The sequence below is a fragment of a genome, unplaced genomic scaffold (assembly GCF_019419815.1).
Source record: "Pyrus x bretschneideri cultivar Hongxiangsu unplaced genomic scaffold, Pyrus_bretschneideri_v1 Contig117, whole genome shotgun sequence".
Taxonomy (NCBI): Eukaryota; Viridiplantae; Streptophyta; class Magnoliopsida; order Rosales; family Rosaceae; genus Pyrus; species Pyrus x bretschneideri.
This window is the reverse complement of record NW_025999410.1, coordinates 79,731-93,345: the sequence shown is the minus strand read 5'-3', so window position 1 is coordinate 93,345 and position 13,615 is coordinate 79,731. Positions and strand designations below refer to the sequence as shown.

Genomic DNA, 13,615 nt, shown 5'->3' with positions numbered 1-13,615 from the left:
AACAAAGAATGTACCCATGTAAGTATGATTTCATAAATAGCAATAACTTAAAGCCTCCAGCTGACCCTTCTCCAGGCTGGATATCTAAAAAGCCCAAGGTCGATGTCAACCAGGTCCTTTGACTCTCTAACTCCAAGGGTCGTTCAATTAAGACCAAGTCTAAAGGAAAAAAGAGATAAGGTCAGCGATGGAAGAGAAGTTCCTCGACAGTGATCAGTGACCTAAGCGAAGGTACTCCTTTAGAGGTGATCATCAGCCCTTCTAAGGAGTTCGAGGATGCGGTTAAGGTTGGGCTTCGAGGCAAATCCATGAGGCAAGTAAGAGCAAATCTCAATCAGTGGCGGTGAACGTGCCTTGTCCCTTCCGAAAGCCATAAATCTTCTAATTTAGAATTGTTGGGGGCTTAGGAACCCCCGATGAGTTTAAGCGCTACAAAATTTGGTGCAGCTGGAAGATCCCACCTTGGTGTTCCTTTATAAAACCAAGAGTTCTACTAACTTGCTACAATTCCTCAAAATCCAACTTGGGTTCGATGAGCTTTTTCTTAAATTTGGTACTCTACCCCCAATACTAAATCCAGATTCTAATGCAACAGTTGAAATGGAAATTGTTAACACATCTCGTGCTAACTGAGAAAGTATTGGATAATGAAAGCGCTCTATTACCAGTTTCTTACAATCTTGACATTGAGCATGACTTTTACCATCTTCAAAAATAGTAGTCAATTTGTTGAAAGTTTTCCAAATAGGAGACCTGAGTGTTCGCTTACCTGATTTGATCACTCTAGCCTTTTTCTTTGCCGAACTTGGATTTGTATCTTTTGTATTTTCACTTCCATGATCAGGTTGTATTCCCATTGTAACTTCCACTGACCCTCCATCACTAAGGTTCGTAAAATCTTGCTCTACAGCATCCATTGCTTCAAGAAAGAAAAACAAAACTGTAAAATCTTGCTCATACCAATTTCATACCATATCCATTTCAAATTCACATATCCATTTCAATTTCAATTTCACATATCCATTTCAATTTCAATTTCAATTTCACCTATCTATATCCATTTCAAATTCACATATCCACAAATCACAATCCAATTCAAATTTACTTTCAAATTCACAATTCAATTAAAAATACCTTGCACTTGCAGGTTGCAGCCTTGCTTAAATGCTTTGCTTGTTCCAAATCTCCAAATCTAGAAAACAAATACAGACCCCACTTATTAACTTCAAGTAAATAGACCCTAAATGAAACATAGATACAAATGAACTCGCGGCATTCACAATAAAAAAAAAGGACCTACCTACCAATTGCCAATACTTGGGACAAATAATTCCATACAAATAATTAAGACATTGCATCTACTACAGCAAAACAAAAATAGGTGGGGCATCACTACTCTGTCGTTGCCTGCCTCACAGGCCACAGTCCCCTGATAACATATCCCCAATACACACACACACATATGACATTAAGTAATGAATCTCACCCTACGGCTTACAATACGACTAAATGGCATGACATAATAAAGTTTATTTATATAACTACATATATACTCCCAAATTCCAATGCTTGATTCTATTTCTGCCTCGTCCCTTTGTGATTTTCAAGCTTGCGAAGCCAATGTGAAGCACGCTTGCTCAATCATTGGGTTTTTTGAATGTTTGCAAACATACCCCAACCCAGAAACTCTAGAATCTCCAAAATCAGAAAACCCCAGAAACCCCAAACCCAAAAAATCCTCAACCATTAGTTTTAATTTTAACCCAAAAATACAAAATTCATACCTTTAGCGTGTGCTTGCCTAGGTGTGGTTTTCTTGTGGCTACCGGAGTCGAGTTAAAGGAAGTGAACGGAATAGGATGCAAGAGAGATGCGAATTAAGGAGACGATGCTGGAGTAAGTCTGGATTGTAGAGATCAAAGTGAATGAGAGAGAAGAGAAGGATAGCCTCCAACCTAATGCACAATGGACGGTTGAGATTAAATCTCAGCTGATCCAATGGTCACCAATTTTTTAAATTTAATTTAATATATATATATATTTATTATAGTTTTTAAGGGTATAAAATTGTTAAATTAATATATATATAATTATTATAGTATTTTTTTTTAGGGTTATAAAATTATAAAATTAATATTTTACTTATCGTGTATCGTGTTACGTGTATACACAAATCAACCCGTTATCTTAACAGGTGCTTATTGGGTTACCCGATAACGACCCTATTTGTTATCGTGCCAACCCGAACACCTGTTAATTTCGTATCATGTCGTGTCAGAAATTATCAAGCCTTCTTACAGTGTATTTATCTAAATTATGTGGAACACATTGTTCTGACCAATTTAATTAAACTCAAATATGTTGGTGCCCACTTATTGATTAAACATTGGATACTTTTCCTTAGGCGACATTAATCATATTTACGTTTCCCGTAGGCACACGTACATATCACCTGGCCAGCATATAAATTTCGGAAACTTCATATAAAATTTAGAGCTTTGTATAATACAAATGATGTCACAGAGGTTGACAAATTAGGATGCGAAGGTGGACTCGCATAACATAATATCAAATCAAATGTATTTCAATAATCTAACAAATTGAGACATAAAATATTGATTAACCTTGACAAATGCCTGTAAACTATAAATTATTGAAGCTGTTGTTATCTGAGAGTCCTCCATGCACTTTATGTAAAGTAACGCGCTAAGACGCTACAAATGGAAGCAGTTGCTGAGCTCATTAGACTCAAGTCTCTCTGCCCCATTCTTCAAAGTCATCAACATTTGTCAAACTGTCGTTGGTTTTTTTTTTTTTTTTTTTCATTTCAAATTTGACAACAAAAAACCTAACAAGTTTTTCAATTAGTAGTCTTTTCAGCACCCAACGTATTTTTTGGATATCCACCCTATTTGGTAGCAAGGAGTTTTTGCGTATTGTCTTGTCGGCCAACCTACACTCGTTAGGGTTAGGTTCAACAATATTTGCTCTCTACTTTTACAAAGGGTGAAGCAGGAAGAATCGAAGTTAGGATCTTAGCCAACTGAAGTACAAACTTCTGACCTTTTTGCTCTTATATTTTGGCTATTACATAAGTCCTTTGTAGTCTTCTCTGGTTAGCAGAAACAAGGGAAAAAAAAGGATATGGGGATTCCGAGAATTGAACTCGGGACCTTTCGCTCCCTAAGCGAGCATCCTACCACTGGACTAAATCCCCTGTGCTATCTGTATATGTAGTGCAAAAAGTTTAAAATAGATAGGACGCGGTCCTCCATTTTTGGCAATTAGCTATCACCGCTGCAGTGAGCTATAGTCCAAAACTTATCAGCACAAACCAGAGGTAGCAGTTCATTTCGTTACCGAGTTACTGTAATGCCATTTACTCACTGCATTGTTGTCTGATTTTTGAACTTGTGTTATTAACCGTTGAGATTTCAGCATCCTAGCTCTTGCTTTTGTACTGGTTTCGTAACAGACGTTAACAAACATGCATGCGCATGCACTTGCATGAAGTTAACTATATGCGAACTTTGACTTTTTAAACAGAAGGTCATTGGCGTGTATTAGGTACATGGCAACAATTGATGGTGTCACAGAATTTGACCTCAAAGATTTTGTATGTAAGAGAGAAAAAAGAAAAGAGAGTTGGTAATGCCAAGCCAATTTGATCCATAACTTAGACTTGATGATATATATAGTAGTTTAATCATTAGCCAGAACCAATATCAATGTCATTTCTTAAACACGAATATAAACAAAATTTTAATAGTCCAAGTTCAACCAGGTTCTTATGCTCTCTTAGTTTATCTCCTACAAAATTTTATGTATGCATGTTTTGCCTTGCTTGGTAAAGGTTGTAGATATCTTTTAGAACTTAGATTGGCGGCTTAAATATCTATAGGGAAACTTGGTGGTGAATTGCAAATATGTATAGCAAGTAAAACCAAATGATAACACCTATGATGACTCTTTCGCAATAAAGATAGTGTCTCAGTGGTGTTACTGGCCTAGTAAATGTCTGTCACCTTTTCAAATTCGAAATACATTCTGTGCTCAGTAAATGCTTCAAAATGGTGACAGGATGTGGTCCACCATTCTTGGCAATTAGCAGCAGTTAGCTACAATCCAATAGGTTTGCAAGCAGAAACTAATTTCGTGTACTAACTCCGTTATGTGTACAATAATTCCAATCAATCAACAAAAACCATGGAATTGTGGTCGTAGCTAATGCAGAACCAAAGTGGAATCAGTTTCAATCCTAGTGTTTCCAGTCATCAACCCACTCCACACGAACTGCCTCAATAAAAGCTAAAATTTCCACTACCACCGAACTCACAAATTAAGAACAAGCGGCAAAAGCGCCAAGGACTTGGCCCTCATTGGTACGGAAAATCCCTCCAAAACCCGCACACCCATTTGAACAAGAACCATCTATATTCACCTTAATCCACCCCAATTGCCGAGGATGCCAGTGAACAGGAATAAAAGAAGGGGCCGAAGCCAAGAGCGGCGAAATACCTAGCAACGAAAAAAATGGGCAAAGAAGAAGAAGAGTGCGCCGGCTAGAAACACATGAACATTGAAGACGATTCCCGAAAAATGATCCATAAACGAAAGCATACTCCAAAGAAGCCCGACAACCCTTGAAACGAGCCCCAAATGACAGTACAAAGTAACATGGTCCAAAGCTGACGAGTTGAACCACTGATGTGATAAGCTGTAGACGACCCAGTTGGGAAAGCATCGACTCGTCCATGCTGACGATTTGCAATTGACTTTGCCAATAGTAGTAATAGAAACGTAAACAAAAGAATAGAACGCACAAGTTTATTCATATTTTCCATCGGAATTTCACAACGAGCTCCAAATATTTTCCGATCAACTTAGATTCCCGCCGCTGTACCGGGTACAAATCCGTTCAATATCCAAGTAATTTTTTACATCTGTGTTTTATTTCTAGGTAGAATAAATACTGAAGCAAGACTTAACACTGTAAAGAGGTTCTCACAGATAATCATACGCTTTTTACATTCGTACAAAAGTCGGACATATAAACAGAAGTCCCTAGCTGTAACATCTATCTTGCATACTAAGCAGAGGCCCCGAAAGCGAATAACAAGAGCGGTTCAACCGTGTAAAACATGGTAATGTCTATACACATCCTTCGGAAGCGACCTTGGTTCAGCTTTGATAGCAGTACCGCCATTCCGATCTAAACCAAACTAGCTTCAACCTGTACCAAAGAGCCATAAGTAACTGCATTACTACGGAGAGTGAAGAGTAAACGTATACTAAGATGAAAAAATAAGTAAATAGATGGACTCACGTTCTGATCGCGCCATCATGGCTCCGCTCCGTGTATGATGAAAGCCTTTTCCGGGTAAAAGCCACTGCAAAGCGCATATCCAGCACTTCTCAAAGAAAATTACCATTTCAAAGCAGTATATATTAGGTTGCTTAAATATGAACCAAGGCATAATAATAATACACTATTAGCCTTAATATAATTTGGAAACCAGTGCTGGCCTTAAACCGCAAAATCTATGCTTAAAATTTATTTTCCTCTTCGGCTAAGTCGTGGCTAACATACAATGCAAGAAGTGAATCAACTGCATCCAGACGAATTATTTCACATTCATTGCAGCAGCCATATTCCTTAGCTTCTGAGAGATTTCAGAAAACGATGGCCTCTGTGAAGGCTCAGGAGCCCAACAACTTTCCATCAAAGACTTCCATTCTGGATCGCACCACGTGGGAATTTGAGGACGCAGATTGTTGTTCACTATACCTCCTGCAAGCAAAACAAAAGAATAGATTGCAGATCAGAACTATACCGTAGTATCCTTGACTGGTATCATTCAATTGTGGATGTTGTATGGGCATTTAATAGCTAGAAAATGGGCTCGTTAAAAAGCATGCAAACAATTCATGTAAAATCCAAGCATGCCAACCCAACGGGCATGTGTAAGAGATGACTGCCGTAGGTGCTCAGTCATGGACTGACACAGGGATAAGACAGCACCGGTAATTGCAATGAAAGGTGACTGTTGCCGAATAATGCAAAATTACTCTTTTTCTTCCTAGCAAATATCTACACGTTAACAATTCCTAAGAGAATCAAAACGATGAGAAAAATACAGTGGACAATTCGAACAAAACATGAAATTTACAATTCGAATTGCAAAGCAGATAGTTGACAAATAAGGTTAAAGTGTCAAATCAGCAGAAAATATGTTATAATTGCCAAATGTTAGAAAATAGTCTTAAAGCTAGGGGGTTTCTTTAAGAACATGCTCAAGTTCTACTATTTTCACATGAGCAACGACTGAAAAGAAAACAGACAGCAAGCAACTTTGTTTTGTCAATTGTCCAGCACTAGTATATATAAAGTGAAGTTAGATCTTACATAGATTTTACATGACAGAACCAGACAATTTCAGCTAGAAGACAAATGGAATTGAAATGCAATTGCATATAAGCTCGCATCAAATACATAATGTAAACATCCACGATTACAAGTACATTCGCAGAGATTGGTGCTGTATTACTAAATCAATAATGAGAATGACCCAGAGATAACATTTTGAACAAAAATGGAAGGAATACATTACGAATAAAAAATTAAACAGAATATATGCCTACAAAACATTGGTTCTTACCAATTATAGAAGCACAATGCATATCTCTATATGGTTCATCTCCCGTAAGCAGTTCCCACATAACAATTCCAAATGAGTACACATCAATCTACAAAATTGAAAATAACACGAGACTATGAGAGTTAAAGGCTGAGAAAACTAGTGACAATTCCAAGAGTTATCACTCAAGAGAGACATAAACTTCAATATATGTTCCAAGGCTAAATTCACTATTACCTTCTCTGTTACCATGTTACTTTTCCCACTAAGAAGCTCAGGTGCCATCCAGGGCAAAGTTCCACGAACACCTCCAGACACTAAAGTCTGTTGTTTTACTTTGGATAATCCCAAATCACCAATCTAAAGAAACACACATCAATATGAGTCCCAAAAAGAAAGCACACTAAGATAAACTGAGCTGGAAAGTAAGAATGGAAAGGAGGTGGCAGAATTTGATATTTAAATCATCCAACCTTACATACAGGCCGTTGTGGATCTCTCATATTTACTAATAGATTTTCACACTTTAAATCAAAATGCACAATATTTTTTCCATGCAGATACTCCATCCCAAATGCAGCATCCATAGCTATGATCAATCTTTTACGACGATCAATTGTTCTGATCAATGGCATAAATAGATTCATCACATACTAGCAAAGAAGAAGAGAGCCCTAATATAGAAACTGAAAAGAAAACAATACTGCAAATTAGAAATATTCCTTCCCAGACAACTAACTAATTACCGGTCTTTTTTCTGCAAAAACTGTTTCAAAGAACCATTAACCATGAATTCAGTCACGGTTGCTAAAGATCCATCAGGGCCATCGCGCACAATACCATACATGGAAACAACATTTGGGTGATGCAATGAACTCAGTATTAAAGCCTCCTTCCAGAAATCCGCAATCTGAGAAGACAAGAAAGAAGAAGTCAGTACCACACCCATAGATGAAAATATGAAGAACATACAATTTTTTGAGGAAGAATAATGTCTCCCTCTCGACAACATCATTTCAATTACTTCAGTTCAAAAAGTGAACATAATAAGATTACAGACTAAATCTCCATAATGTGAATTATATTAAATGAATGGTATAATTACGGCATCAGCTAGCACAGTCACTACTTCCATAGCAGAAATTTGCAAGAAACAAGATCACATAAAATGCCAGAACAAACAATATGTTGGGCAAACCACAAATGGGACAAACAAGAAGGTGCTACATAATAGGTTATAAGAAACTGTAATATTCTAGAAAGGAAGATTGCTCAGTTGTTACCAAACGTTCTCTTTCTGATGGTCTCCCAGCAAAACAACTGGACTTTATTCTCTTTATTGCTACATCAGACCCCTTCCACTTCCCATGAAACACAGCCCCGTAAGTCCCAGAACCTAATTCTCGGATCTCCTCTAGATCATCATTCCTTATTGTCTGTCAAAAAAATTTACAATCATACAGTTAAAAGAAAACCGCATGAAAGACCAAGAAACATAGTACAGGAAATATGAATGTAGGATTTAACAATGACACAAAGATGACTGCGAAAAGAAACCTGCAATCCCTTGGCAATAGCTTCTGCCTCGGCCTTTGTTGGCTCAATTTTGGAATTGTTTAGATTATCACTATCAGAATCCAATTCCCTGTCTCCAGGAGTGTTCTACAAAACAACACCACATTAAGAAGACAAAAAAAAAAAATACACATAATCCAATCTCATTTATAGCATTTCATATAGTTCTCACCGGTTGTTCCAAATTTTTTGCAGCTGCTTCTTTGTCTATTGAACTACTCTTCTCAGGGTCAGTACTTTCTTCAGCATTGGTTTTCACCTCCTCAGCCCCCTCTAGAGCAGCTTTTTTAACAGAAGCAATCAATTCCGGTATGAAACTCAAATTGTTAACAGAAAGCTTTGAAAGTTTACGAGTAGACTGATCCTTGTCACTTGTTTTGCCAACATTACAACTTTCTTCTGCAAGCTTAGCAAAATTCGAATTTATTGACTCAAGAGATACCACACCACCATTTTTATCACAATGATTGTTTGGATTTATAACCTCTGTTTCAGGGTTCTCCACCTTGTCCACAAGATTCACCTCATTTACTCCAGGTGAACTCTTTTCCTCCAACCTTACAACTCCGGCGCTGGGGTCCAAAGGAATAGCATAATTTATCATATCAGGTGTAGGTTGAATGCGGTCTGGAGGATATGCTTGATGATTTTCTTGACAGAGTGGGTTTGGGTTCAACTTCACAGCATTCCCATAAGAATAGTCCGGAGGAACAGTTTTTCCTTCCAAACCTAACATTTCCTGCGAGGTGTCAACCCAAATATCTTGATTGTCTAATGCAATGGAAAACCCTGGACTATCTTCACGTCTGAGATATCCCACATTAACAGAACCATTCACTTGTGGAGCAGAAATGGATGCTTCGTAAGGGGGTGCAGCATGCATTGGGCTCTGAACATTTCTCCATACTGCCTGTCCAGGTGCATGTCCATGAGACCCCCGATAAATATTATCTCCTCCATAGGGATAAGGAAAATTTCCATAACGAACACCACGCTCTTCTACGGGAGCAATGTGTACATGGGGTGGAGCAGCCACAGATCGTTCGTGAAACACTTCATTTCCCATTTCAGGTCCAGCTGGGTGATGAACATAATTGGAAGTGACATGATGGTCATCCACCGTATTAGGACCAAGAGGCAAATTTATGTGACCATCTACAATGTAAGGATCATTAAATTTCCCAGCTCCAGAAGCATGTGGTCGTGCTTCCTCAGTCCGGCAATTCAAATGAGGATGTGGAGTCCAGCCTCTTTCATGATTTGGAGTCTCACTAAAACGATGAGGACCAGTATTCTGTTCACTTACGTATATTTCATGGTGCAACTTTGTATCTGGATTCATCACGAAAGTCTCTCTATTTGCAGTACACTTGCCGCTTGGATTAGCAACATGTTGAAATCCATTTGCCATGACTGGTTGCTCAAAATGTGGTTGGTTTCTCTGGAAAGTCATCTGGCAGTGCTCACAAATACTGTTTCCTTCGACGGCATTGTTTCCATGAAAAATGTTACCTGGAAATCCTGACTTTTCACCACCTATTGCTCCACTTGGAAGCCATACAACATTCTCAGAATACTGTGGTTGATGTTCATATGGAGGCTGATGATTCAATGGCTGTCGTGCATATTCTTCAGGCATTCTATCTAAACATTTATCGGGTACATCTGGAAACGGCATACGGTACCGTGCAGAGGAAGGAGAGGAAGGAAACTCAGCCATTGGTCTTGGATCAAGGTGCGCATGGTGCCTGGGAGAATAGTATGCAGGACTCCAAGGAGCTTCCATTTCGTTATACCTCTGACTAATCGGTTGATGATGTTGCCCCGATCCTGCATGAGGTATCTTGAGCTGATGCAAGTTGTATTGAGCCATGGATATATCACAATTTCTCTGACTGTGAAGGCCACCCTCAAGACTCATTGGACTAAAAAATTGTTCCGCTATATGGAGATCATCAACCGGATTAATAAGAGGGGACTCGGGATATTGCTTCCTGAATTCGGAGCTATCATTTAAATTATTGAGAGCATCGACATACCTCCTCTCATTATCCCTTTCATCACCCTCATAGTGCGATGAGCTATCTTGGTCGGGATGCGAAAACAAAAAAATCCTGAGCCTAGTGAAACCATCGCCAGATCCCAACTTATCATACTCTTCCATCATGTTAGTCACATCATCATCGTTCACAACCGAGACAAGAGCATCAAGGTCCTCATCGGGTTGCTGATACTTGAGCACTGCTGCACCTTCATAAAGCTCCCTCATCTTGTTAATCAACTCATCAAACTTGATATCTCGTGGAACACTCACAATTCGCGTCTCTCCTCCCACATAACGGAGCTTCCCATCTTGTGGGCGGGGCAATATACTCCCCGAAAAACTACACAGAAACTTAACACGCGGGTTTTCCGCATTCGAATTGGGGGACGAAACAGCGGTGGAATTAGAACCAAAGTGAGGGGTAGCGGAAGGGCTATCCATCAAGTATACAGCCTGATGATCAATTGGGTTTTCGGAGTCAGAGTCGCTCAAGCAGGCAATTCCTTTGTTACACATAGTATTGATCACACCATATAATTTCCTTCGAGCCGACAATCACAAGCATGTTCATCAACTTCACTAAGATCCTCCATTTATGACAACTCTATCAAAACCACAGAGAACCATAATATCCCCGAACACCAATCCCGACGACGAGTGAAACAATTTCACCAAAACCAAATCAAAAGAACCGAATTTCAGCCAACAACCAATCAAAATAACACAACGCAAACCTCAAAAGTTGCAAACTTTGTCGAAATTAGATCCGAATTCAACACAACCCAAATAACCAAATCAAAGAATAATCAAATAGGTACCTTTAAAATGGGGAAACCGCGCAAAATCCAGATGCCAAAACCCAATCGGAAAATGGAACCTTTGGGTTTGGGTTGCAGACAGACGCGTCTTCAGCCCTCTAGGCCTTGAGTTGCGAGCCGGCGGCGATGGGGCAGAAGAGCAAAGAGAGCTGCAGAGGCGTGGAAAAGTGAGAGTGAAATTCTATGTGAAAATTGGGTGAGGAGGACGGAGGAGAAGGCGATGGCGATGGCGATGGCGATGGGGAGGAAAGGGGAGGAGATGAAGGGGAAGGGGAAGGAGAAGAGGAAGGACCGCCATAGGCGTGGAGTGGTGGCTTGGTTCGCTTGGCTCGCTTGGCTTTGGGTCGCGTGATTCCAAGATTCGATGCCTGATTGCCAGGTAGTAGCCACGTGGCACTACCTGCTATTCGCGTTCTCTGCTAGCATCTTATTTATCTCCTCAGGAATTTTGGGATATGCCTTCTTCCTTCTCAGCCTTCCATCACGTGAGATTTTTCCCTTTCACATCATAAACAAAAAAGATTTTTCAATTCCTTATTCCGGTTTTTTTTTTTCTTTTGAGTTAACCATATATTTATTCTAAGAATATATTCGTTGCAAACTCATTATTTTGAAAATTCAAATTTAAGACGTTTTAATTTAGAATAATGTTAGAAAGATTAAATTTATTTAAATTAAATTTACAAATCAAATAATTTGCTTGTTGATGATTGAATTATTACTTAAGAGCATCACTAATAGAAGTCCTTATTTAGGGACTCTCACCACCATTTTTGAGTACTTATTTAAGGAGTTAAAGTGACAAACCCCATCCCGGAATGTCTACTAGGACTCCAAATTGAGCTGTGCTGGCGACACCTGAAAGGTGACGAAGCCATAAGGTGTAGTGATGTGGAAAATGTGATTAAATTTAAACCTAAAAGTGCCAAAATACAAGAGTGCGCTAGTGAGCGGGAATGAACTCATTTCACATATGACGTCAAAACATAAGTAAAGTACAGTGAGGTGGGTAAGGATCTTACCCTCAGAAGTAGCCACCTATACTAATATTCGCCAAGAATCCTCGTTGATACAAACGTTTAACAGCTAAAACATGGAAGGGCGCAAAAACAAGGGTAAGTGGGTATTTTCCCTTTTATAGTATATATGTATAAATGATAGTTTCCAAAATGCTAGGGAAGTTAGGTGAATACCCACTCAAGTCCTAAAAACTCGAAATCACATCAAGTATGAAATGTGCTGACTTGGTGAATTGATCCACTATCACCCAAATACCATCATAACCAATCCGCATACAAGGTAACTTGTAAACAAAATTCATGGTAATATCTTTCCATTTCCACTGGGGTAAGGGAAAATTACTCGTTGAATCAGTTGGCGGAATAGTTTATTTCGAAAATTGTTAAATATCATGGTGTTCTAGTGAGTACCATTTCTTATCGATATCCTAGGTTCACTTCTAAATTTTGGGTAGCTTTCCAGGAAGCTCTCGGTTCAAGATTGCTTTACAGCACAATTTATCACCCTCAAACAGATGGACAATCTGAGAGAACTATTCAGACACTAGAAGAAATGTTAAGGTCCTCAGTCTTACAATTTGGAGATGTTTGGCATAAGTGTTTAGCTTTGATCGAGTTTGCTTTTAATAACAGCTATCATTCTAGCATTGGCATGTCACCTTTTGAGGCACTTTATGGAAAACCCTGTCGTACTCCTTTATGTTGGTCTGAAGTTGGCGAGACAGTGTTAGTAGGCCCTGAGATTGTGGATGAGACTACGCAGAATATTCAAGTGATTAAAGCTAACCTGAAAGTGGCCCAGGATCAACAGAAGAGTATCGCCGATAAACATGCCACTGACAAAGTATATAAAGTTGGAGATTGGGTATTTTTGAAGCTATCTTCGTGGAAAGGCGTGGTACAATTCGGTAAGAAAGGTAAGGTAAGTCCTCAGTATATTGGACCATATCAAATAACCGAGCGAGTTGGTAAGGTTGCCTACATGCTTGAGCTACCTCCGCAGTTATCAAAGGTACATGATGTTTTCCATGTGTCTATGCTTCATCACTATGTTTCTAATCCGTCACACGTGATCCATCCTCAACCACTAGAGATTAACCCATATTTGACTTAGCCAGTGACGATTTTGGATTGGAAAGATAAGGTTCTCCAAAATAAGACTGTTCATATGGTGAAAGTTTTATGGAGGAACCATTTGGTCGAGGAAGCCACCTGGGAAACTAAGGAGTGTATGCGAGACTTGTATCCCCGCCTGTTTTATAGTTATTGATATGTTGATGTGTAGAAATTTCAGGGACGAAATTTTCTTAAGGGGAATAGACTGTGACGACCCTTCAGAAATTATTATATATATTTTCTCCCCAAGTGTGTCAAGTGACGATATTACCCTCAATGGCTTAGCGACATAGATGTACATATGTAGTTTTAAATTATTTCCTTGTCGTCATAATTAAATCGTACTTGACACCACGAGCGTGTTGACACGAGTTAGGCCAAATCGAATTTCTAACAAAAAAGTTA

The 13,615-nt window shown here is 39.0% G+C and overlaps 1 protein-coding gene and 1 non-coding gene across 4 annotated transcripts; both read right to left on the bottom strand.

The window, feature by feature from the left end:
* Window positions 1–3,145: 3,145 nt before the first annotated feature.
* On the bottom strand, window positions 3,146–3,217 carry TRNAP-AGG. The gene has a single exon. It is a non-coding gene; the product is annotated as a tRNA-Pro (tRNA).
* Window positions 3,218–4,810: 1,593 nt separating this feature from the next.
* On the bottom strand, window positions 4,811–11,483 carry LOC103962396. Of its 3 annotated transcripts, XM_048577489.1 has the most exons (11): window positions 11,076–11,483; window positions 8,386–10,861; window positions 8,196–8,300; window positions 7,922–8,074; window positions 7,385–7,548; window positions 7,112–7,259; window positions 6,876–6,998; window positions 6,660–6,747; window positions 5,591–5,791; window positions 5,327–5,390; window positions 4,811–5,233 (listed from the first exon to the last, which is right to left on the bottom strand). In XM_048577489.1, exons 2-9 carry the CDS (start codon window positions 10,771–10,773, stop codon window positions 5,625–5,627), a joined length of 3,336 nt encoding a protein of 1,111 aa, XP_048433446.1. In that variant the 5' UTR covers window positions 10,774–10,861; window positions 11,076–11,483; the 3' UTR covers window positions 4,811–5,233; window positions 5,327–5,390; window positions 5,591–5,624. The 3 variants fall into 3 exon arrangements, with proteins under 3 accessions (XP_048433446.1, XP_009373372.2, XP_048433448.1); XM_009375097.3 differs by having other exon boundaries at window positions 5,327–5,791; XM_048577491.1 differs by having other exon boundaries at window positions 5,327–5,791; window positions 8,386–10,710.
* Window positions 11,484–13,615: the final 2,132 nt, after the last annotated feature.